At 32.2% G+C, this 27,216-nt stretch overlaps 1 protein-coding gene across 2 annotated transcripts; it reads right to left on the reverse strand.

Moving 5' to 3' along the window:
* Positions 1–4,008: 4,008 nt before the first annotated feature.
* Positions 4,009–26,907, reverse strand: LOC132713398 (dual specificity mitogen-activated protein kinase kinase 6-like). 2 transcript variants are annotated; one of them, XM_060695975.1, is made up of 9 exons: positions 26,393–26,907; positions 16,251–16,311; positions 15,615–15,777; positions 15,089–15,208; positions 13,389–13,505; positions 11,096–11,275; positions 10,271–10,348; positions 6,556–6,695; positions 4,009–5,889 (listed from the first exon to the last, which is right to left on the reverse strand). In XM_060695975.1, the coding sequence occupies exons 1-9, from the start codon at positions 26,403–26,405 to the stop codon at positions 5,736–5,738; spliced, it is 1,026 nt and encodes a 341-aa protein (XP_060551958.1). In that variant the 5' UTR covers positions 26,406–26,907; the 3' UTR covers positions 4,009–5,735. The 2 variants fall into 2 exon arrangements, with proteins under 2 accessions (XP_060551958.1, XP_060551957.1); XM_060695974.1 differs by lacking the exon at positions 26,393–26,907 and adding an exon at positions 22,413–22,650.
* Between the last annotated feature and the right edge of the window lie 309 nt (positions 26,908–27,216).

The raw sequence follows: 27,216 nt of genomic DNA on the forward strand, positions 1-27,216 counted from the left end.
GGTAGCGGTGTTTATTAGCTATTTAACCTAGTGACCCCAAAATCAATAGGGGTCATCAACTAGTTATGATCAATCACTATCTGAAATATGCAGACTTTTTGATGAATACTTTTCAAGATAATGAGTGGAAACCATTCTGACATTTAAGGCCCCTGTGACCTAGTGACCCCAAAATCAATAGGGTCATCTTCTAGTTATGACCAATCAATATGAGAAATATGAAGACTTTGTGATGAATAGTTTTCAAGATAATGAGCGGAAACCATACTGACCCTTAAGGCCCCTGTGACATTGACCTTTGTCCTAGTAACCCCAAAATCAATAGGAGTCATCTTCTAGTTATGACCAATCACTATGTGAAATATGAAGACTATGTGATAAATAGTTTGCAAGATAATGAGCGGAAACCATTTTGACATTTAATGCCCCTGTGACCTTGACCTGGTGACCCCAAAATCAATAGGGGCCATATACTATTTATGGCAAATCAGTATGTGAAATATTAAGACTTTGTGATAAATGGCTTTCAACTTGAAAGCCATTTATCACTAAGTCTTAATATTTGAAAGTTTCAAGATGATGAGCAGAAACCATTCTGACATTTAAGGCCCCTGTGACTTTGACCTTTAACCTTTTGACCCCAAAATCAATAGGGGTTGTCTACTAGTTATGACCAATCAGTATGTGAAATATGAAGACTTTGTGATAAATGATTTTCCAGATAATGAGCGGAAACCATTTTGACATCTACGGCCCCTGTGACCTTTAAGATAATCAGATGAAACCATGTGATCTACCGACGGTCAGACCGACCTACTGACATACCCCCTCCTCTACGAAGGGGAGGGGGGGGGCATAAACAAGAGCTGTCCGTAAGACAGCGCGCTCGACTTTTTTATTGCTTGCCAATAAAAAAAGTTTTTGCAGTAAAAGGCAATACAAGAATCTCTGTATTTTTAAAGTGAACAATGGCCATGAGCATTAAGATATTTAGTGAAGAATTATTTTACTGAATTGTGTGATACCCTTGAACACTGCAGCAAAGTTTGAAATGTTTAAGTCAAAAGAGGGCTGGTAAGAAAGAAAAAAAAACTGAGTTGAGCCTTAAATAAATTTAATTCTAAGTCGATAAAAGGCCTTAATTTTTAAAACAAATCCTTGACAGAGTTACCTTCTCTTGCGTACAGATGGGGGTAATGATGTGAAATAGCATTAAAAGTTTCAAAGCAATATCTCAAAGGGTTAAGGCAATAAGTGGATTTTACCCATATTCAATGTATTTTCTAAGTCAAAAAGGGGCATAATTCTGTCAAAAACCTTGACAGAGTTATGTCCTCTTGTCTGTTGATGAAGGTCGTGATGGTAAACAAGTATGGTCAGTTTCAAAGCAATACCTCCAATGGTTTTGAAATAAAGTGAGGTGGTACAAAAAACTTAACCAAGCTCAATACACTTTCTAAGTCAAAAAAGGGCCATAATTCTGTCAAAAACCTTGACAGAGTTATGTACTCTTGTCTGTAGATGGAGGTTATGATGGTGAACAAGTATGGTAAGTTTCAAAGCCATACTTGTAATACTTCTGAAATAAAGTGGGGTGGTACGAAAAACTTAACCAAGGTGTGACGCCAACGCCGACGCCGGGGCGAGTAGGATAGCTCCCCTTTTCATAGAAAAGTCGAGCTAAAAAACGTTTGAATTGTTGTGTCCCTTGTGCGTCTCAAATTGCTAGAGCTAGAATCAATAATCTTTGGATGTTGACCAGCATGTTAAGCTGTGCACCTGAGTTATTGCCCTTGACTTTCTATAAATTTGCTAATCTTCCATAACTCAACAAGAGCACCACTAGGCGAAAAGTGTTGTTGTAAGCATTTGTAAGACATGGGAATAATTTCATATGAATATATTTTTTAATAAATTTTGGCAAAAGAAAAAAAGATGAAAGATACCATTTGAAAACTCCCTTTAAAAAAACAAACTCCCTTTTTAGCTGAAGAACCCTTTGTAAATTTTACATTGCTGGGTTTTTTCCCAAAACACCACATCAAATGTTATTGTAAAACAAAAACCGGGTTGAACGGGTGAGCTCCCCCAAATTTTTGGAACAGGGAAAATATACCCCTTTTAGTGACTGACAAGGTAAAAAAAGAAAAAAAAGGGAATAAAAAAATTTGGGAAAAAGTTTGGTTTTTTTTCCTGCACTTTACCAAAAAAATCTATTACTAAAGTTTATGTTTATATCTCTTATAGTTTTTTGAGTTAGTCCCGACAAAAATTTAGGGGTAAAAAAAACAAAAAGGGAATAAACAAAATTTTTGCAAGTCTGAGTTATGGTTCTTTTACACTGCACTTCTACTTAATGAGATCTATCTACCTACAAAGTTTCATGTTTCTCTTGTTGTTTCAAAATTATGTCCCGGAATAGAATAGCGGACAGACAGACAGACTGACAAAGTATCAACTATATGCTCTGCCTTCAGGAAGCATAAAAATGCTACGAAGGATAGACGCCAGGGGTATAACATGATACAAGCAAATCTTTTAGATATGGATCTTTTATTCAATATAGGCAATCACCCTATGAAATTTGAACACTGTAAGCCAAATGGAACTTGTGTTTAGCTCCAGAAAGCACAATTTTCAGTATTAAGGTCATTGTCCATATGACCCTAAAATCAATAGGGGTCATATAATGGACATGGCTGTTCATACTATAAAATTTTACAGCTGTAGTTTGATTAATACTCAAGTTATTGTGGGAAAACCATTTTCAGTTTTAAGGTAATAGTAACTTTGACCTTGTGACCAAAAATTTAGTAGGGTCTTCTACTCAATACTGACAATCATCATATGAAGTTTGAATATTGTGGGCCAAATGGAACTTTAGTTATGCTCCAGAAACCAAATTGTTAATAATTTGGACAGATGGACGGATACCAGGGGGTATAACATAATACGTCCGAAATTCTTTCGGCATATAAAAAGTATTTGACCGGGAGTAATGAAACTATGTTGGTCAGCATGTGTAGCTGACCAATTACACAAGTATTGTTTTGTTTTTTTAGTCTATATTGATTTTTTTCTTTCTTTAAAATATACGCAATTGAGTTGAAAAATTTCCTGTGTTGAATTTATAGCGTTTATTACTTTTTCAAATTTCATAACATTGACAAATAGGCCTACATATTTTTCATTTCATTAATTCCAGTATGTCAAGTCATACAATGTGTGATTTGCATTCATAAAAAAGGGAAGTCAATGGCCAAGTTTTTAAGGTCTTTGATTTTCAAACAACATTCTTAAGGGCTCACAGAATATTGTTCTATTAAAATTTATGTATTCATTAAATCAAAACCAAACATAGAATTAATGGCATCTTTTTTTTTATTAATTCCATTACATAACTTTCATAGAGAATGATAAAACATGCATATGTATAATGTATAACTAAATTTTGACATCATTAAAACCCTTTTAAAACTGTCAAATTTTTAAAATCTTTCCCTTGGGTAAAAATTTAAATTTTTTACTACAATATATGTTCAATTTACTTTAAATTTTTTTAAAACTTGGGGAATTTTAAAAAGCAAGGGGGAAAAAATTATCTTAAATCATCCTTTCATAAAATGGGTTTTTTTGCCTAATTATCTTTTAAAAGATTCAAATTATACCAGGGGGCAAAACAATGCCAATAAATTTTCGAAGGGTTTTTTTAAAATCACGGACCTAATTACTTTGGGTGGATATCAACAATAGGGCCAAAACAATGCACAGTGAAACAATTTCTTCCTTGTTTCAAAATCACAAAGATAAAAAAATAAAATATCAATGAAAACTAGTAAATTGGTTCAATTCTATTTCAAATATAAAACTAATGTGTGATAACTTATGGATTTTAACATACTAAATGATTTTATCTTACAAAATCAGAAACAAACGTTTTTCTTACTTATAGTTGTCAAAACAATGTCTTTGACCTAAAAACAGAATTTCCAGCATGTACACATAACAATGAATCAGCATAGAGCTAAGTATAGTAATTTAACAATTAAATTGTATTAGAATATTATTTAATCTACATCAGATGAACCAGTAGGTCCGGTAATGAATCAGTTTAACTGTGAGCATTCTTTTACTACAATAGAGTGATGATCTAGTGATGATACAATAGAACTTGATATTTCACACAACAAATGATCTGAGGTAATTAAAAACAATATTGGAATATGGTCATATCTCGAGCACGGAATTCAAAACCTTTGACCAAACCACTCTTTTTTATTTCCCAACCTTGTTGACATTGAGCAGGCAAAGATTTTGTACAAGCATAAGAAAGTTTCTGTTCTACTGGCGTTCTCTAATGCCAAATTGATATATGGTGTCTTATAAAATCCTATCATGTAGAGTATAAAATTATTATTCAAACTCGAAAAAGCCAAAAATGAAATAAAAGAATTGCACAACTGTATTTTTCCTAAAATTTTCACTTTTAGAAACTTTTTTTCAAAAAGAATTGATTGCATAGTAGGACAAGCCCCATGCACATTCTATGGGACAGAAAAAAAATCTGTTCTTCTGGAATTTCTCAAGAAGCTGTCTAACAATTTTAACTAAATCTTATTTCCAAACTGCTCAGTAGTGTTCATCAGATTTTGTTCCCTGTCAGGAACAAGTAAAGTGTACCTCATTTACATACACATTTTAATAACACTAATTTGAAAAAAAAAAACCTAAAAATAATCATTAAACAATCATAACAATGCACATTGTGCTCAAACTTTTGTGTTAAAATTTGAAAATTGACTTTTTCCCACTTTAGCCGGAATAAGCTAAGAATGGGGCCTTAAGGTCCATTTATTTTACAATCAAATAAACCTAAGGTTGGGCCTTATCAGATTTATACATGTACATTATAAAATTTATAATTTTGTGTTTGGGCATAAACATCGATTCAGTAATTATTCAAAATGAGCTTTATTAGAAGTAAAGCATTATTAAAGAGCTATATTACTGCATATTTTACATTTGTATTCTCTTATATTAGCAGAAAAAACACTGGTAACATAAGATGTTTAGGGCTGTTTCATGGCATATATTTTAAGAATCAAACTTAACAAGTATCAATAAACAGTTGAAGGAAAATTTTTGTATAATGAAAATGGTTGCTACCTGAATGCTATTATTTTCAATACATATGTTCTCCATTCATTCACACACAAATGTTGATATATATATAATTTTTAACATATCAAGCATAAAATCACATACCCAGAAATAAAATAACAGTCACACTATGTAGTAAATAAACTGTTAAACATCTTTAATTCTTACACACATATATGGATAAAAAAACAACAGAAGAAGTTTGCATACATTTCAAAAATTGCTTTCAATGTATCAACCTTACAGTAAATGGTGTTATGACATGATAGGAAATGTAACCATGTGTAACCAACTGTGTGTATATATTATAACAGAAAAAAATCAGCTTTTACCAAACAACTCTCTTTAAATGAATCACAAAAGGTAAGTAAAGCAAACCATTATATAGAATTTCTAAGGCTTTAAAGTGCTACATTATCTCCTATCCTTGTTAGGATAAAGTCTACAACAAGATGTCCTACTCTTGTGTGTATAACAAACTGTACTATAACATACTGATTCCAAAAATAAATATATTCTATCTTATATAATTAAGATGATCTCATTTAAAACACTACACTATAATTATGTTGGCATCATTGACCTGATGCTCCGTCATTTGTTTTCACGTCCTTTAGCACCTCAGTCACATAACTTGACATGTCAACTTCAGATATTTCTGCTTTCTGTAAAAATGTATGCTGCAATAACATCTGGTAGCTGGCCCTCTCTGCCACAGACTTTTTCAGACTGAAATAAAAGAAAGCAATTCACTATCAAAACTTAAACAACGTAAGATGTAAGGTCTTAAAGACATATATTGTCACAAAACCAGGTTTTGTGCTTCATCAAGTCCCCTCAGAAAAGTCAGAATCCCAGACCACAGAAGAGTATTCCTCTATAACTTACATATGAGAAAATAACAACAAATGACAATTATCTCCCCTAACTTCAAAAGTCCCTCCAATATGCATCAATAGCACTTAATAAAAATAGGTCTGTGAAAGTCCAGTTTAAATGTGTTGAAAATTGAAGAGTTGTTCGTACAATAAATTGTTTTAAACCCAAATGCCTGCCCACTGCCCACCAACATCCACCAATCTTCTTTCAAAATATCTGGTTAAATCATTTCAACATAAATCACAATTTGATATTGATCAAGATCATCTGACTGAAATTTAAATCATTGGACTAATTTAACTAAACATTTAGCAATAACTTTATTATCTTAAACAACACAAACAATAATGCACAGCCATACATTTGCTAAAAGTCAATTTTAATAAATTCCAAAATATTAGTATCAGAGACAAATGTTTCTTTCATAGTTATTTAAATCTATCTTTGGAAATACTATTTTCAAATTACATGTAGAATTTTAAAACATCTACTAAATTAAATGAAGAGTTATCATACCACACAGCAATGAAGTCTTCAAAGTCTGACGAAAATTGTCCAACAGGCAATTTTGGTGGTGGATCTTTGACTACCTGTTTAAGCTGCTCAAATGGAGTAGGAGAGGCAGCATATGGGAACTTCCCTGAGGCTAATTCTATCTGTGAACATATAAACATTTCTATTGTTACTAAGCAAAGTCACATGGATAGTTCTTCACAAATTGAATAGTCTAAAAATAAATTCTTGCATTGAAATATGTATGTGTTTTTTATATTAATGTAATAAAGATGTTTTTATGCAATATCTCTTTTGCATGATCAAAGAAAGAATGAATATGTAGTGAAAAATCAGGTCTAACATTTCAAAGAAATAAAATTTTTGTTTGTATGAATGTATTTTATGAGAAACATAATTTTGTTAAAAGTATGTCAATTGTAGCAATGTTAACAAGAGCTTGTGCCAAATATTTTCAAAATCCCTAGACCAATTAGAAAGTATTGGACAAGACACCACAAATACCCTTGAACAGACAATGTTGACCTTAATCACCAAGTATCTTGGGGAAACACATCGTCTTGTTATTGTGAACATTTGTGCCAAGTACTTTCAAAATTCCTTGATGGATGAGAAAATTATTTAAGGGAAACAAAATATACTCTGTAACAGACCATATTAAGCTTTGACCTTCAAATGTGACCTTGACCTTGGAGGTAGTGGTCTGGGTGTTGCACATGACACATCGTCTTATTATTGGGTGTTGCATAAGACACATCATCTTATAGTAAGAAGTAATTTCAAAATCCCTTGATCTATGAAGAAGTTATGAGACAGACACAAAATATATCCTATAACAGATCATGTTAATCTTTGACCTCCCAAGTGTGACCTTGACCTTTGAGGGAGGCCACTGGGTTTGTGGAGGACACTTCGCCTGATTATTGTGAACTGTTGTGCCAAGCATTTTCGAAATCCCTTCATGAATAAGAAATTAATAGACTGATGGACTGGAAACAACATATACCCTCAAATAGTTGACCTTTAATCATCATATGTGACCTTGACCCTGGAAGTATGGGTCTGGGTGTTGCGCATGACACATTGTCTTATTATAACAAACATTTGTGCCAAGTTATTTCAAATTCCTTTGATAATTGACTTAGTTATGGGCCAGACATGAAAGTGTGATGGATGGACAGACGGAGCCCATTTGTATGACCCCCTTTCTTCTTCGAAAAGGTAGGGGATATTAAAATGATGTGCATATTCTCTACATGGTCCTCTATCCACATACTAAATATCATCAACATACTTTTTTTTTAGTTTATGGAAAGATCTACACTTTTTCTAGAACAGGCGGGGTAAACCTATGTTCCCCTCCAATAAAACCGGTAGGAAACCAATAACTTGCCCAAAGCATGAAGCCAGGTCAATAAATTGTATTTCAATACTTTAATATTAAAATACTTTAAATCAATAATGAACCAAATCAAATTCCAAGCATAACAAGTCCATACACATATAAAGTAAAGTATAAAGTTATTTTGGAATGCTTGATAATTCACTTATCACTTTTTATCTATATTTGATTTTTTACTGGTATAAAATGGCAGAGCAGTTAACACGTCAGACTTGTAATCTAAGGATTGTTAGACAAATGGGTTCAAACCCTGTAAGGGGCAAGCTGTTGATTTCTTGAGCAAGAAATTTTACACTCATTGCTTAGTATTGGTTGGTTCAAGGAATGAATCTGCAAGTGTGACTATAAGCTCTCAGCTTTCTACACATTCAGACTAAAATAAATTCTATATAAACTATATAAACTAAAAAAACTAAATAAATGATACTAAAACCTTTAGAAAAGATTTGTACGAATAAACCCCTATGCTATTGTATGTGTATTGCACCACCTGCTGATTCATGATGAGACTGACTATGGATATTATGACAACGAACAACGTAAAGTACAAAGATATAAAAGATATGTAAAAGTACATTTACCTATAAAATATCATACAAGCATTCTTTATTGAGAAAATTGTCCTATGACACTCAACATACGTTATGCCTTATTGTAAAAGTTTGTACCTACATGTTATTTTTAAATATAATATCATCAACTACAATGATGTAATATGTGGGCCTTTTCAGGGGATTTTTTTATCACAACTTTGATTAAAATCTTATGAATCACTGATTTATTTCATTATCTGCTGAAGTTTTATTTGTTCTTATACCAGTAAGCATACAATTTAACAATGTAATTTCTTTACACTAACTTGTCCACATTATCTTTTAAATCATTAAAAAGTATGGTGTTAGGTAACTTAGGAACAATACCCATAAACTATATCCATATCACTTTTTGACAAAGTGCACGACAGAAAATACTATAAATAGCACTAAATCAGATAGGGTTTTTGTGAATCTATTTTACCAAACTGAATGCATTTTCTTCAAATAAAGAATAATAACGAGCATAGTGAAGTTTCAAAACGCTACTTTGTTTGAAGTCTCTAACATTTTATAGAGCATGGATTTATCAATTGAATCAATTGGTAATATATCATGGACAAAAGCACCCCACAGGTAAAAAATATGCCCCAGAATGCAAATTTGTTTGAGTAATCAAACACAATTTTTTTTATTAATGAAGAGACCTTTTCATAGTCCATCCGAAGGGGAGCGGTGGCCTAGTGGTTAAGGTGTCTGCCTCTCAACCCAGAGATCATGGGTTCGAGCCCTACTCTGGTCACGACCATGTTTCTTCATATGACACCAGTACTGGTTGGTTCCAGGAAGCGGACTCGAAAGTGATTAATATAAGTTGCAAGAACTTGTTTCGCAATTGAGCTTAAATAAATATGTTTAAACCACCTATTCATGAACTTTGAAATGTGTGTTTCCATTAATTATCTATGATACTAAGTGACTACTTAGAATCGTCTATTTTTTTTTCCATTCAAATAACTTTTGTAGAGGACAACAGTCATGTACTACACAATACCACATTCCTATTTACCTAAGCTCTGGGCAGAGTAGTTTTCCAGAAGAACATATAAATGTGTTTTCTTCTATATTAGTCTATGTAAACTAAGTGACCCACAGTGAGTTCACCACTATGTACATACAATGTTTATGGTTTTTGAACAAGCAGTTTACATATGGAGGTAATCAAACATGCTTAGCACTTTACATAAGTGTGTTTCAAAGGGCTCAACACATCTGTTATAACATATTTTATAAAGTTAGTACATTGCTATTTTCAAACCATAAATATATATATGTAACATGGTTTTTATTGTTTAAAAGATAAATGACTCATTTGACCATTGTGTAAAATTTATGACAAAGCACTCAACCTGATATAAATTTATATTCCTAAAAAAACTTGGAATAAAGTAAAACTAATCAGTCTTTTTCAAATCTGTATGACACACAATTTGTGTATTGGACTCATCATGCTTGGATTATAACTATACATTAATATTAGATTGATATAAAATTTTGTGCACATGTAATTACAAACTGTAACCCTGTAATCTGTGCTTCTTCAATAAAGATTATGTTCCATCATGATACAGGTAATTAATGTGATTTCTGTATCCAAGTCACAATTTGAGCATCTAGTCCTGACTGCACTGATATACCTACCGGCTTGGCTGGAACTGATGATATAGACGCAGTCATTATTTTTCGCTATATAATATATTCAATAAAGTATTGTAACACATACCATGGTGATTCCAAAGCTCCAGACATCAGATTTAATATCATAACCCTGTTGCCCTGTCTGAGGGTCTATTCTTTCTGGCTATAATGTAAAAACAAAACATCTATAACATGTATTACAACATTATAAAACTGACTTTTTGTATTTCAACCAGGACAACATATATGTTTACTAGCCATACAAAGATACAAGAGGTCCATGAAGGCCCTACATTACTTATCTGACCTCATGAAAATTTACTATACATGTAGTGCACACATAAAAGCACTTGACTACAGAAAGTTATATCAAATGTTTGCAGGACCAATTGTATAGGTGTGTTGTGTGTGCAGACTCTTGTGTCTATTGTTTAAAGTCAACTACTTTAACTACATGTATTTTGCAATGGATGACCCTTGAGCAAGGTTTTTGTAGAATTCAACAACAATTATGCATTATGTAATTTGTATAAAATATGATGAGGACCACCACAAGATTTAATCTCATTCTCTTAATCTCTTTTTGCAAGTTTCACTTTAAGCTCCCTCACCTACTTACGTATGCATTAGACTGGAAGCATTTAATTAACTTTGTAGAGGGCATCTAAAAGGATCATGCTAAATTGTAGTAAAAGAGAAGAATATTTTTTATACAATAAACAACACTACATAGACATCAAGCGATCATGATAACTCAGGTGAGCTAAAAAAATAATCAAAGACTTGATTTAAGATTTTCAGTAAATATAAATTTACTTGAAAATGAATAAAAGGTATAGAAAAACACTTGAGCTGATACCGTTATCTCTGGATAGAGATAAATAAGGAAACATTTAAGGTAAAAACTTACTGCCATGTAGGGTTTACATCCAGCTTCTATAGTCTTAGCCACAGAATCTACGAGGTAACCACTAATTCCAAAATCACAGATTTTTACTTGTCCTTTTCTATTTATTAAAATATTTGAGGGTTTAACGTCTCTATGTATAACATGTAATTCTGTATGTAGATAATCCAAGGCCTTTACAACCTACAACAACAAATACATATATCTCAATGGACTTCCTAGTTAAAGGCATAAAGTATAGAACAAAGTCGCCAATAGCACAATAATTCATTCTAAATGAACTCTTTGATGTAACTGTTTATCACTTCATTTCTTCATAAGACAGTTTATATATTCAAATCATATAAAACTTATAACAAATTATGAAGACCCTGCATTGATCAATCATATTCACTGAAGTACAATTATAAGTGTACTTTTATCTTCTGGGCGTTAAATTACCACTATAAATCTGTGAAATAAAGAAATAAAGCTCTAAGAAAATGCTCACTTTGACAACTGGAAAAGCACAAGTTAGCAAGTAAATTGGAGTTGGAAAAAAAATTCTTTAAGTTAACCAATGCCAATCTAAATAGAATTTTATTCATACATGTTTTATCCTTATGCCATTTAACCCTTTCACTGCCATAGGAACGGCGTATTTGCCATATGGACGGCTTTAGCCGTTTCTATAATAATTATAGTAATAATAATAAATTAATAATAATAATAATAAAAACAAGAGCTGTCGGTAGGACAGCATGCTCGACTATTCTTAGTGCTTGATAGTAAAAAAAATGCCTGATACAGTTACCTCCTCCTGTTTACAGGTTGGGGTCATGATGGTGAACAAGTGTGCAAAGTTTCAAAGCCATATGTCAATGGACTTTGAAAATATTTGAACTATTACAAAAACTTTAACGTAAATTCTAAGTCGAAAAAGGGGCATAATTCTGTCAAAATGCTTGATAGAGTTACCTCCTCCTGTTTACAGGTTGGGGTCATGATGTTGAACAAGTGTGCAAAGTTTCAAAGCCATATGTCAATGGACTTTGAAAATATTTGAACTATTACAAAAACTTTAACGTAAATTCTAAGTCAAAAAAGGGGCATAATTCTGTCAAAATGCTTCATAGAGTTACCCCCTGCTGTCTTCAGGTTGGGGTCATGATGTTGAACAAGTGTGCAAAGTTTCAAAGCCATATGTCTATGGACTTTGAAAATATTTGAACTATTACAAAAACTTTAACGTAAATTCTAAGTCGAAAAAGGGGCATAATTCTGTCAAAATACTTGATAGAGTTACCTCCTCCTGTCTACAGGTTGGGGTCATGATGGTGAACAAGTGTGCAAAGTTTCAAAGCCATATGTCAATGGACTTTGAGAATATTTGAACTATTACAAAACTTTAACATAAATTCTAAGTCGAAAAAGGGGCATAATTCTGTCAAAATGCTTGATAGAGTTACCTCCTCCTGTCTACAGGTTGGGGTCATGATGGTGAACAAGTGTGCAAAGTTTCAAAGCCATATGTCAATGGACTTTGAAAATATTTGAACTATTACAAAAACTTTAACATAAGTGGTTACGCCGACGCTGACGCCGACGCTCGGGTGACTGCAATAGCTCTTCTTATTCTTATCGAATAGTCGAGCTAATAATAATAAATATAAAGAAAATTGTACCATCGACAATAATTATTATTATACTGAAAGAATTGGAAACATATATAATTATTATAATACTAATAACAATAAATAATAATTATATTTATTAATAATATACTAATTTCTTAGAAAATCCTCTGGCAAATAGGTGAACAATAAAACAATAACCCTCTGGCAGCGAAAGGGTTAAAGACTTAATGGTCTTTCAGTTTTCTTAAACCCATAAAATTCCAAGAATAAAAGAACAAGTATAACACAGGAGCAGACAGATATGGCCCTTAGCTTTCAATAGATTAACTAACCTAACCAAACATTTATATTATGATATACTGGTCCTGGACTGTACTTGTACCTTGTGTCACAGTGAGGTCATACATGATAACGTAACATTTGGATAAAGTTTAGATTAATGAGCCGCGTCATGACAAAACCAACATAATGGGTTTGAGACCAGCATGGATCCAGACCAGCCTGCGCATCCGCGCAGTCTGATCAGGATCCATGCTATTCGCTATCAGTTTCTCTACTTGTTATTGGGTTTGTAAGCGAACAGCATGGATCCTGATCAGACTGGTCTGGATCCATGCTGGTCGCAAATGCACTGTGTTGGTTTTGTCGTAACGCGGCTCAATTTTGTGCTCAGTACTTACAGCATATGAGATTTTGCCTAAGACATCTTCTGGTATACTTTGACCATTATTGTAAACTGTTTGGTAAAATTTGTCTAATGATGCATCCATCACCTCCATGCAAATCCATACATCTCCCTGCACATTACAACATGATTTAATAGAATTAATGTTTATTTCACTTTGGCAAAGCACCAGTTTTAACATTATTCCAGTCATATACCCTCTGGTAGTTACATAACAAAAGTTATAAACCTATACCAGTAATTAACTGTTTTTATGTTAGTTATCCCATACTTCTCTACATAATAAATTACATCAAGTGGTCAAATGGACTTCCAAATTGCACAAGTAAAACATTGTGCTATATCAAAACTCAAAGTCTTAAACTCAACAATTTAAAGTCTGTACATCTCATTTTGAGGTCCATAGACATTATACTCGATACAAGCTCTATAAACATTTATAGTCAACATGCCATTTAACAATGAATGTAGTGTGTCTGAACCATTCATGGAGACATAATCTCTACTGCTGCTAGCTTTTATAGGAATGATATAGGCAAGCAAAGATTCACATAAAAAGTAAACATAGACAATAACAAAACTGCCTTAATTTTAAATGTAGGTGCAGCAACATTAAAGCTCCATCTATGTTTAATTTGTGATTGATTTGCCTTATTTTCAAATGTAAATTTCAGAAATTTCAAGGTCATGTTACTTCAACCTTGGGAAGGTAACAATGAAAGCATAGTAAAGACTAATTTCAATATTAATCAAAGGGTATATGCTAATGAACTTCAGCTTGTTCAACCAATATATACTTAGGCATAAGAAAAATATCAACAAAAAAAATAAACATATAGAAAACAATTCTGGCAACATGAAATATTCAATTTGAAATCCATTACCTAACAAAGACTTTTGAAAGCAGACATTAATACTACCAATTTCCTTATCATAAGTACCTTTGTATGTGTTTTAATTTCCCCCTTTTCAAATTACCAGATACTAATGGAAAATTTCAATTATATCTGTCAACAAAAATTTATAGGAATTTCTCACTTTCACATGAACATGACATTGTAAATTTCAATGATGAACTTTAAAAAGTTTGAAGAACCTGAAACTGTTGTTTTATTGATTGGAAAAATATGGACAGGCTGTGAAAAAAAGTTCATTTGTTTCTGTAAATCAAACCCATCAAGTTTCAAGGTTTTGCCCTTTTTTCTCTCATTTTCAAGTGAAATGATGGAATCACACTGACTTTAGTTATTGCTGTTGTGTTTCAATGAAAATAAAATGCAGATATATAACACTTATACTTTAAGAAGAGTTTCTGACTCAATTACAAAATAGTCTGTAACTAGGCATTTAAGGCCAGCTGTTATCAATATGGAGTTACCCGTAAAAGTTTCCAGATACATTTCATTATCAATGACCATTGCAATTGTTGGTAAAATATACTGACAAGGTCATATAGCACCACTCAATCTATACTGATGGAGGAAGACCCTAAAATTTCTTCTGTAAATTATTTAAACCACAAGTAGGCACTTGGATAGCCCCAATGACATACAAGCTAACTCATTTTTATTTAAATAAAGTTATGTTAAGGGGCATTTTGGTGAATACACTTATCTACTGCCTTCTTTATAAAATTAAACTGATTGCCTCCCTTAGTATGACAAATGAAATGTTGAATGACATTTTGGCACTTACCTCCCTAAAGAGTGCACCATAAAATGTGACTGTATATGGGCAGGATCCACTCCTCATTGATATGTCCAAATCCATCAACAATCTCTTCTGTTCCATCGTATTAACTGTGGCTGTTATTCTCTAAATTAAATATTGTTATAGCTTATTCATCTATCAACATACAATCTTGTATATATTTTACATGGAATGTGCTTTGTGTAGAACAGAATCTTTTCATCACATCAAGATTTACAACTTTTTTTTCCCAAGGTGGACTTCTTCATTTTAGAACATTACTAATTCTACTTAAAAGCCAAGTCTAATCAAAGAATTATGTATGTTTAAAAGTGGAGTCTTATCTGTATAAAAGTTGAGTCTAATCAAAGAATTATGTATGAAACATCAGTTGCTAGTTCCAACAATATGTTAATTTCAATTAACTGCTGGGGAGGGGGGTCTGTATGAACATACAGACATATTTTGTTTTGTGCACTGAGAAACAGAACAATGTGTTAATTAATTGGGTAGGTTATACAATGTTTTATACCTTAACTGCCATAATTGTATTTGTATGCCTATGCCTAACTTTCTCCACCACGCCATATGCCCCTCGGCCAAGTGTGCACATAAACTCCAAGTCATTTGCCTCAATTTCAAATTCCTTTTCATCTATTCTGATTGTAGCTTTTGAATCAAGATCTCTTGGAGGTCTGGAAGAGAAATCTACACTAATAAATCTAACCTGATAAGACGCTCTAAAGAATTAACTTCATAAAAAATATTAAGTCATCATCCTATCAAACAAAGAATTACTCTTGAAGTTTTTACAAACATACGATATGGACACATTTACATAAAAAGTCTAAATACATACCAAAATTAAACCAATTACTGTCAGACAAAAACATATGCCAAGGAACATTTCTGTTTTTTTTCAATCAACACAAAGCATTAATAAGATTCCAAAGTAATTGCAAAAAAGTAAACGGGTTTGTATCAATTCTTGTAATATAGGTGTACACATTTTCTTTTTGCATGACAGATACTTGAATTGGAGAAATAACATTATACAATTTAATTTCATACAACCTATTTATTAGAAAAGGTGTGTTTTATGGAGCATTTCCTGATAAATAAATCACTTCTGTAATATAAACAAAGAGACAAATAAATATTAACATACGTGGCTGGTTGAGGTTCAGGTATCTTCTGAATAGTTAATCCAGGGGGTCGCTTCCTACGACCTGAAAATAAACAAACATTCTATCAAAAAAAAAATTTAATTTCTAATTATACAACCTTATCCATGATGCACAATTAACACTAGCTGATTATATAAAATGAACATTCTTATAGGAACCTTGCAACTTGATTGGTTCAAAAAAATAAAAGCTGGTTAATCAAATTAGCACTCATCACAATAATCAAAAAGAAATAATATCAAATTGAGGAGCAAATATTACAAATTTAACAAGATAGCACACTTAACATGTTATTTTAAATAATTATTTTTAACAATGTACATTTACATGTAATTTACTTATTACCAGTCCATGAATATTCTCTACTAAAGCTGCAGTTATCTTTCTTAAAAAGTTTAATGAATGTTCCCAATTTTTATGCCCCCACAATGTGGGTGCATATAGCGTTGCACTTGTCCGTCCGTCAGTCCGTCCGTCAGTCCGTCCGTACGTCCCGAAATCTTGTGAACGCAACTCCTCTTAAACCGTACGGCAGATTTTGCTTAAACTTACAGGGATGAACAACCTTAATGTGTAGATGGTAGTTAAGGAAGGAATTTTCGCTGCGACCAAATTTAACAGAATTATGGCCCTTTGTTGATTTTTTCACTAGATACTATGTAGAAATTTTGTGAACGCAACTCCTCTTAAACAGGATGGCAGATTTTGCTTAAACTTACAGGGATGAACAACCTTAATGTGTAGATGGTAGTAAAGGAAGGAATTTTTGCTGCGACCAAATTTAAAAGAATTATGGCCCTTTGTTGATTTTTTCACTATATACTATGTAGAAATTTTGTGAACGCAACTCCTCTTAAACCGGATGGCAGATTTTGCTTAAACTTACAGGGATGAACAACCTTAAGGTGTAGATGGTAGTAAAGGAAGGAATTTTTGCTGCAACCAAATTTAACAGAATTATGGCCCTTTGTTGATTTTTTCACTATATACTATGTAGAAATTTTTTTGTGAACGCAACTCCTCTTAAACCGGATGGCAGATTTTGCTTAAACTTCCAGGGATGAACAACCTTAATGTGTAGATGGCAGTAAAGGAAGGAATTTTTGCTGCAACCAAATTTAACAGAATTATGGCCCTTTGTTGATTTTTTCATTATATACTATGTAGAAATTTTGTGAACGCAACTCCTCTTAAACCGGATGGCAGATTTTGCTTAAACTTCCAGGGATTAACAACCTTAATGTGTAGATGGTAGTAAAGGAAGGAATTTTTGCTGCGTCCAAATTTAACAGAATTATGGCCCTTTGTTGATTTTTAGTTTTCAACTTGTGGCACATGTAGTCCAAAAATATTTGACCTAGAGTCATAAGATTGACAGAACAGTGACGTGTGGGGGCATCCGTGTCCTATGGACACATTTCTAGTTGCATTAGTTTTAATAGCAATGTCAAATTTTCATATTTGATAAGAAGTAAAATAATGTTGCATTTATTGTCTGAACTAATCTCTCATAACAATGTGCTTGTCTAAGGAGCTGTGGTCCTCTACAGACTAAAACAAATAATTGCTAACTTCATCAAGCGGACATCTATTTCCAGATTATAAAAAAAAAAAAAGCTTCTACACAAGTAGTACTTTCTTTGTTTCGATTCATTTCTATGACATCAAATACAAGGAGAATATTTATAGAAAAGAATCTTTTCAAGTTTTGGAAAGTTTAAACACTATCTAAATGCAAAATGCAATAAACAGAAGCCAATATTTTACTTTATTTTTATAGCATTTAACAGCTTGATGATAATCACCCCATGTCTTTGCTAATTTTAGAACTTGCCTGCCATTTTTAGAAACAGACATCATAAAAATCAATTTAGTGTCTGCTTTTAGCTACAAGTAGAATCTATATTAGGTGACCCGATTTGTAACAAGATCTTGATTATTCTGTAATGCCCTACAGCTCAGCTTTAGAATTCTTTTTTTTTTCAGTTTTCTTTCATATTAAACAAGATCACCTTAACCTTCAGCCTGAATTAAATCATATATAGGAGACTTGTCCTGCATTGAATGTCAGAATTGTACACTGCTTATTAACTTATGGGACTTTACAAGTTATGTTACTTGAGCAACAAACAATATGGACAGTATTGGCAACACTGGTACCAACTAGCCAGACACTATAGCTATATAGTATCATAATAATCTGTCATTATAACAATTATTTGATTTCTTGATCCTTAGTTGCTCCCATTCAAGTTCAAGACATTTTACACTTCGGTAAAAATAACATTACAGATCTATTAGAATAATAAAGTGCTACCTGGTATAAAATGCCTTTGAGCCATCAATAAGCCATCTATTTCTGCAGATTTTAGCAATCTTATACAATGTTACATTTCATGCTGTGCTTAAGAACTTTGAGCTTGCAAAATCTACAATTTTCTTAAAAAATCTTATTTAACATGCAAAATCCACTTTCAAAAGATAATATTTTGAGATAAAATAAATAAATTTGAAACTGTATTTACAATAATTTCTTAATGCATTATGTTAAATTCAATTTAACCAATGCATATCACATAGTTATGCTGATATTAAAATCCAATTAATCGGAAGTCATACATAACTAGGGTAAATGAAACAGACTGCAATAACAGCATAAAACGTTTACATATCATTTGGTTACTTTACAAAATGCACAATAATAGTAGTATGTTAATTGACAGTCTCTACTGAAGAGTCAAGTATAGTTCCAAATTAATTTTGATATTTGGACACATTTCTGTCAGAATGAAATTTAAGGTACCGGTAATATATAATGAAGGATCTTTTATTGCAAATGTAAAAATAATAATAATTAAGTCACAGTTCTGTCAAAATCCATGTCAGTTATGATACTTAACATCTGTGTATCAGGTCTTAAGTTAATAGTAATACATTTATTTCTTTTTTGAAGATGATATTGTTCCAGAAATATTTATAAGTTTACAAAGGACCACATTTAAGTCAAACTCAATGCTAGTTATGGGCCTTTGACAGTGACCTTTTAAAGATTTCAAAGACAAATATTTGATGAGATATGAAGTTATACCAGAAGTTGCAGGTAAAAACTAAACTAAAGTGGCACACTGACGCCCAGGTGAGGAAAGTCCTGATTTTCTTTGAATTATCAAGCTTAAAGTAACAAAATTGATTTGAGGTTGATCTAATGAGTCATAACTAAATTCGTTTCATGAAAACACCTTAATTTTACTCCTCTTAGTAATCTAAATCACTATGTGAAGTTTTCGTCAAAGTCCTTCAAAAGTTATAAAGGGAGATGATTGAAAAACCAGCAATGTAAACTTATGTTTCCTCCTTTCATAAGCCTTTATAAATATGTGAAGTTTCGATAGTTTAAAGTATTGTCTTGGAAATTTCTACAAACGGCAACAAGTGGTATACGCCTCCTATGATAGGACTGGATCACTACAAACAACAATACTAATCAATGTTGAAGAGGATTTTATTAACCCAATAACAGATGCACAAGTATGCATAATGCATTATCACTTGTTAAATCCAGCTACGCTAAGTGAATTATGTCAATAAAATTGACGTGTTTTAGTTGTTTAGATTTTTTACCCGTATAAATGTTGAGCAAGTGAGTGGATCGATTCATTTATCAAGGATATCAGTAAATGACAGAAGTTAAGATTAGTCAAATCTATTGGACCATCAAATCTTTTTGTCATTTCTAAAACAGCATGAGGATGATGACATATTTGGGTGTAAATTATTTTACATTAATCACGATACAAATGTGCAGTTTCAAATATTTTTTTTGCAAGTTTATACACCTTTCACCATGCTCTATTTGAGAATACAGTCATCTCTTGCACAACTTGAAAGGTAACATGTATATTTCATCAATTTTCCCTACGCTAAATGTGAAATACTATTTAAAACTGTTGGGTGTTGATATTTATATTATGAAGTTGGAGAGATTTTTATAAACAATTTAAGCCCTTATCAATAAAGATACCGAGCCAACTTTCCCAATTTGATGAGTCATTGTGATTGAGAGGAAGTATTTAAATTATTCGGGTTATTTCAAGTACAAAGTACTTCTTGATCACTGGCTATGCTATCAATGTATAAATACCTGTGCATAATTTGTACAACATTAAACGCCCAATAGAGGTTACTGTATTCTTTGCAGTAAAAGTCTTTTGATAAGAGCTTGACACATAAATGAAACCTTTAATTTTGTTTAAATAAGCACAACTAACAGTAACTAACACTACCTGCTCCGTATTTGTAAGTGTTCCTTGTATGATAATCATTTCCTGGAGACATTTTATATGAGTTATATATCAACTTAACTCAATTCTATTCTTACTCAAATGATTTTTGCTTTTGGATGGCAACAGTAAGATAAGCTGACAAATTTTTTTTTATACTCTCGCAAGTATAACAGAAATATGTTAAACAAGTGTGAATACTAATATAAAGATCAAGGGAAGCACAAGCAGACAATATCGAGGAAATTGATTTGTCCTGCAGGCAATGTTTTTGTGTTTTTTCTACAAGTCTCAACTTTATTTCCTCTTTTACAAGTCAGTCTGGTTATTGAGCCAGATTCCCAAAGGAACACCAAAAACCTTGTTTTTCCTTGACAACTGTTATCAGCCACTGAGATGAATAAGGGAAGTGAATCATTGGTAATTTAGAGTGTTTTTTAACTACCACTGCTGTAGGGTGTGATTCAGGTCTATATTCAATGCAATTAATTTATCATTACTGAGTCATTACTAGTACCAATAGCTTATAAATGACAAATCTCTATAACTCTGTTAATAATAGTACTGACTTCATCTATTTTACCATAACAATGTACCTTAGGTCAAAATTGGGGACATAGAGAGGACAAAAACACTTCAAAAATTCAGTAGGACTGACTCACTGAATATGGCAAATATACAACTCACTGAATATATTTAGTAGTTTTGAAGCCAAAATTGGGCCTCGTTCACAAAGTCAAGAAGTATCTTTTTTTCCACAATGGTTGAATGAAAATTGTCAAATTGTAGTGATTGACTCAATGGATAGAGGAAATAGACATTTAACTAATACTAGGCTTTATCTAATAATAAATTTATCAATAATCAAGGAATTTCCAACCCAATTAATTTCAACTTTAATATTTCCAATTAAAATACCAGGTATGTAGCTAATTTTTCCAGTATGAAACGGAAATACATTCACAAATAATGGCATTTTGACGCTAATTTTCACATTCCAAGGACCCCAGACCCATTCAATTAACCTGGGAAAATACAGTGACTTATCTTCATCAATATAACAAGACTAGTTTTAACTTGAGAGAGCCATGATGGGCCTATATTGCTCACCTGAGATTTATAGAAATGGTCCTGATTCATCAATACAGAATTAGGTTATTGGGTCACATTGACCTCAAGAACATGATTTACTCAACTTTTAAAGTTGCATGCCTCCAGATTAGCCAAAATATTTAAATAATTTCTACCTTGAAAATCATTTACTAAGATTTTAAGGAAAAACAATATTCACAATTTAAGAAATATTCATGATTTAAGAAACAATTTACATGTTATATGCAATTAATGAATGGCTGCAGTATTTTTCACGATATTTCTACTGCATGACTAACACAGTAAGGGATATTTTGCATATTCTGGTCTAATTAATAAACTCCCCTTTCCAAAATTTTGATAATTGACTTGCTTAATTGACTTGCATTGATTTGATCGCATGAGGATATCAAGACTTAGAGGCACTGCACAGTTTGTTTAGTGACAGTATATACTTGTAAAATCCATGAGAGATCCAGATAATCCTTTTCTTACATGTATATACCTCCTTTAAATTATAATATAATGGTATCACATCAGCAACTTCATGACCTGATGATAGATCTGACTTGTATATACCGTAATACCAATTTTCCTTCTGTCCTGACATATTAATGGACAAGATAATGCATTAAAATATGTACATGTTTATTAGTATTATAAATCAAATAATTTGACAAATTTCTAACAAAGCTTCTAAATAATGCATGTACAGTACAGAACCAATTTGCAGATAAATCATTTAATTCAAGAAGCACATGCAAGATTTACCTTTCATCTTTGTTGGCATTTCAGTACTTGGATTAAATCCAGACAGAGTTTTTATCATATCTAATCTTTATTAATATAAAACCTGTTTGCATATAACTGTTTAAATTTTACACTTCATAGACAACAATGCTGTAAATTATGATGTTTGTCTCATGTCAAGGTTTTTCTGTTGTTTTTTTTTCAGTTTTCCAAACTTATATAAAATCCCAAGATATCATGTCTTTCCTAGAAAACTAACATCAGCGGTTTATACATACTCACTACATAGTAGTAAATAAACAAGTGCTAAATGATTGGTTGATGACATGGTTGTTTACGGTAGTTTTCATTCATAAATTAATGACTCACCACACAGCAACATCCTGATTGGTTATTTAGATTAAACTTGAAACCCCCTTTGCAGCCAGATACCCTATATTTTAAATATGTAGCAGACAGGAAAATTGATTAAATCAGGTCAAACACATTTTAAAGGGAAGCCAGTGATAGACTAATTATAAAACTTCTTAAGATAGTGCAGCAAATAAAACTAGACAGGTGATTTACATTCTTATTTATATAATGCTCTAAAGCTGTATACCTGCAGATGAGTGTAGAAAATTTAAAAGTCAATAAAGTGATCAAGACATGAATGTATATATTTTTGTGTGGAACATCACCATATTCCTATCCCTTACTAATGGGGTAGAGGCTTATTATTAGAGGCAACAAAATCAATTGTCTCACTCTGTATTGCCTAGGTTGTACCGACAAGTATAAGTTTATAAAAATTACTTTATAAATATCAATCAGAATTTGCCGGCTCTGCTAATGATATAATTTGCAAATTTTGACACTTTCTATGTAATTTATATGGAAGAGCTTTAAACTAGCTTAAATTACATTTATTTGTCCATTAAACTACTTAAAGCACCTTTGATTTTCATAAAAATAAGCATGAGTGCATACATTTAAGCAGGCATCTTGCTTAGGAATTTGATATCATTTTTGAGTGTGTGATTGAATAATCAATGGTTCCTGTTTAAATGTGCAATAATATAATCACAAAGGCCAGCTGGCCTGAGAGACTTGTTTAAAAACATAAAAGATAAATAATGTGTTATTGTACAACTACTTACATAAAAATTGGTATCTATTTCTGGCAGTGAAGACATCATATATTTTGGTTTATTGATGTCACATTGGATGCCACATTGTGTGCTGTTCTGACATGCATACAACATAAAAATTAATGCACTCTACTCTAGTCTGTAATCATATTGTGAGGGTGTTACAAGTTTTTGTAAAATTCAGAAAAACTTACATAAAAAGTATTATGTTTTGTGAATGATCAATAAGACCATAAAAAAGATACTAAATGAACAGTCAACATTTTGAACAAAAACAGTTCACCTTTCTTTGAAAAAAAAAACAAACAATTAATCAGAATCTACAACTTATAATTAAACAAAATCAACACCTGATTTAAACCTGATTTATATGCTGCATTTGATGCATTGAAAATGTTTGCTGATCAACCAAAACTCAACAAGCTACCTCTGCCTTCTGGTGCAATCAGCAAATTATTGCAATCAACAAAATATTGGGGAAAAAACTCTCACTCTGATTGGCTAGTCTAATAGTAAAAATCATAATTGTTGGTTGACAAGCATGAAGCATCCACTTTACAGATCACACTTGCAGCTGATACTGAGCATCTATGATGCAATAAAATCCTGATATTTGGAAATAGATTAAGATTGTCATTAAACTGTTAAATTTTCAAGCATTTTACAAATTTCAATGCAATTCCAGTAATTTTGAGAGTAAAAATCTAGAAAATCAGCCCCAAGATGGAAGAATGATCACTGGTGTCTAAAAGGAAGATTGTTAATGGTTTTATCTTTTTAAGCCTATTTTTAGCTCCTGTGACTTGCTCATATATAAATGCATTAGTCTAAAAACATCTCTCCCCCTCTGTATGTGCATGTCATTGAGAAGGCACAGGGCATCAGCAGATAATTGAAGATCCACTGCAATGTGTAAGACGGCAAGTTTGCATGACTCTCTACTGCTCAGGGTAATGTTTAAGGTGGCACAATTTATAATGTATGAAGTAAGCTGTCAATGTTCAGACTAAAACTGAGGAGAGACTGGCCCTTAAATATGGCAAGGACAACAAGAAGTGTGCTTGAGTGTGAGAGCCCTTGCTGACATGAGAGCCCCTTTCAGGGCTACCTCCTTTTCAGATTGTCTTAGGTTTATGTACATTCAGGTTTTCATTGGCAGCATATAGTTACATACTTTTGGCTAAAAATTCATATCTTTGGCTTATACTTCATGCTCGGACTAATAATGTGTATCTTTCTGTCCCAGCTTCATGGAAATTACATAATGGTAAACTCTACTTTGTGCTTTAAAATTAATTACCACATGACATATCCAGAGTCTGTATTGCACAGCAAAAGCTGCTTTTTGTGCCTAAATGGGAGGGTGGACCCTCAATAAGCATAGAATAATTTATTAGATTATATTACCTTAGAATAAATATAGGAAATTTGTTCAAAAACTATTATGTGGTTCAGGAAATGTTGTTTGATAATGTTACAACATAATGTGTAAATTATACTTTCATGATTTATTTGACTTGTTATCACTTTGCACTTTTGTGAGCTGGAAAAAGTTAAAACATTAGAATTTAATAAAATGATTCCCCCCCCCCCCCCCAATTTTCATAACAACCTGTGGCTTTCTGAAGGGGAAAAATATAGCACAATGAATTTATCAGAAAAGGGGAAAAACCTGAAATCAAATTCCAACAACTGAGAATGGAATTTACCCCTGCATTTTATAAAATGTTCATTTCCAATTCATTTTAACATTCATTCAATGTAAATATTGCAGCTCTAGGCTATATGTAGGTACAGCTTTCTGTCTTTCAGTCAATTAAATGTATCAGTCAGCTGCTGTTAAGTAATGGTTCTGGTGAAGAATGTGCATAGGGCATTTCAGGATTTTGGGCTAGGGGAAACAGCCTTTCTTCGGCTGTAAAATATAGGTATTAAAAATCACTTTAATTAGACTTTGAGATTAATTTAATAACAACAAAAAATACCTATATTTTAGCACCACTTGATTTTACTGAATCTGATTCAGTTTTGGGTTTACTTTAATAAAAGAAAATGCCAGTGTTAAATGTAATGACTGAAAAATGAAGACATTGCAGTACTTACTTATTAAATTAGAGATTATCATTTAGCAAATTGCAATATTCTAGCATAAATTTCGAATATATACATATATAAAGACTCAGGAGGACTGTCATTTTATTAAACTGGCTGCTATTATGCTATTAAAATTAAAGTTATATGGGTGCATAATATGTCATCATATCTGGCTATATATACTGCATCATGTTCTTAACAAGTATTTTGTGTCTCAACACAGGTGGACGGCTGTGTATATATTACAAGAAATCATGAAATGTAATGTTAAATAAACAATATGGATAAGGCAAAGAAAGCATGTTCACTTTTGCATTTTACTTGACGCTGTCATTGTTCCTGCATTAGCAAAACAAAAACTAGCCCAAGTTACAGGTAAATTTTCAAATTCCAAGAATTAGTATTCTATATATAAACTGAAAAGAGATTTACTTCCATCATACTTCATGCATGCAATCTCTATACTGATAAATAACAATTAACTTTTAATATTGGGAATAATTCAACTCTGCACAAAAACACATAGCAGAAGAAATAAAGCAATTTGAACATTCAAATCATGAGTGATTACATAGTGAAAATCGGTGATATCTCCACAACCAGTTGCAGAATGCAACGGAAGTGAATGTTTGGTTTGCAATTTAGCATGCTTTACATTTGAATTTGCAAATATGCGTAACCCAACAGCTACATCTGTCTACATATAATCGAATTAAGCTAACAATGCATGCAATTGAAATCTAGTTAAGGAGAAAAATGCAACAAATTGCCACTAACCTTGACCCGACATCTTTCAGTCTACCATTCAGTTATTTATCGAACAGGTGCCCGTCCAATCAAAAATCTTCCTCGTGTCTACGTTTTCTTTGTGCGAAATTCCCTCAGTTGTACTTGTTGAGTGAATGTTTTGTACAAAAAGTAATGATTTGAAAAGAAAGTTAGAATTAAATTAAAACCTTAACAACTCGTCTATTTCGCAATATTTATTTGTAAATATCCTTTCAATATCGCAATATCCCTCAATGACAGGAAACGCCAATTTACACGTGAAAACGTGACCAGGGAAAGCCCAGTGACGTCATCAACTGACTCATGCAGGGTATGCCTTGAAACAGCTACTTTTCAAACATTCTAGACACTTTCTTGATGAATGCAATATCTTTTCCACTTGTAAAACCTTTTCATCCGTCAAAAATACAACGCTTTTTCAATATGTCCGTTTTGCAAACAAAATCTTCAACTTTTAGTAAATATTTAGCAAGTAGCAGGGTAACAGACTGTCTCCTGCTTCGTTATGCATTAAAAGTAGCGAATGGAATAGAAAGAAACGAACAATTTAAAAAAAGTACAAAATGTTAGAAGTTGTATACAACTAAGGCAGCCACACTTACAAGACTATTTCTGTAAAATATTGAAAAGAGCATTATTTGTAAAGATATTACCGAATTTACATTGCTTGTCAATAAAGGGAAGTAATTAGAAATGTATTTTCGATAAAATCTGAGTAAGAATGAATGCATAGATTTTATCCCGAAACAACCAATTTTCAATCACAACCTAATTTCGATTTCAAACACATTCTAAATTCTGGAGCGCTGATG

The sequence above is a fragment of the Ruditapes philippinarum genome, unplaced genomic scaffold (genome assembly GCF_026571515.1).
Source record: "Ruditapes philippinarum isolate M1 unplaced genomic scaffold, ASM2657151v2 ctg1649_1_1_1_1, whole genome shotgun sequence".
NCBI classification, from domain to species: domain Eukaryota; kingdom Metazoa; phylum Mollusca; class Bivalvia; order Venerida; family Veneridae; genus Ruditapes; species Ruditapes philippinarum.

Bases quoted from the DNA above. Each gene is read 5' to 3' on its own strand.
- LOC132713398 (XM_060695974.1), bottom strand. From the start codon at position 22,470: ATGATAAAAACTCTGTCTGGATTTAATCCAAGTACTGAAATGCCAACA. The intron at 15,209-15,614 runs GTATAAAACATT...TATTTAATTTAG, and splicing joins ATACAATTATGGCAGTTAAG to AGAATAACAGCCACAGTTAA. The intron at 10,349-11,095 runs GTAAGTTTTTAC...TTTACATTATAG, and splicing joins GATGTAAACCCTACATGGCA to CCAGAAAGAATAGACCCTCA.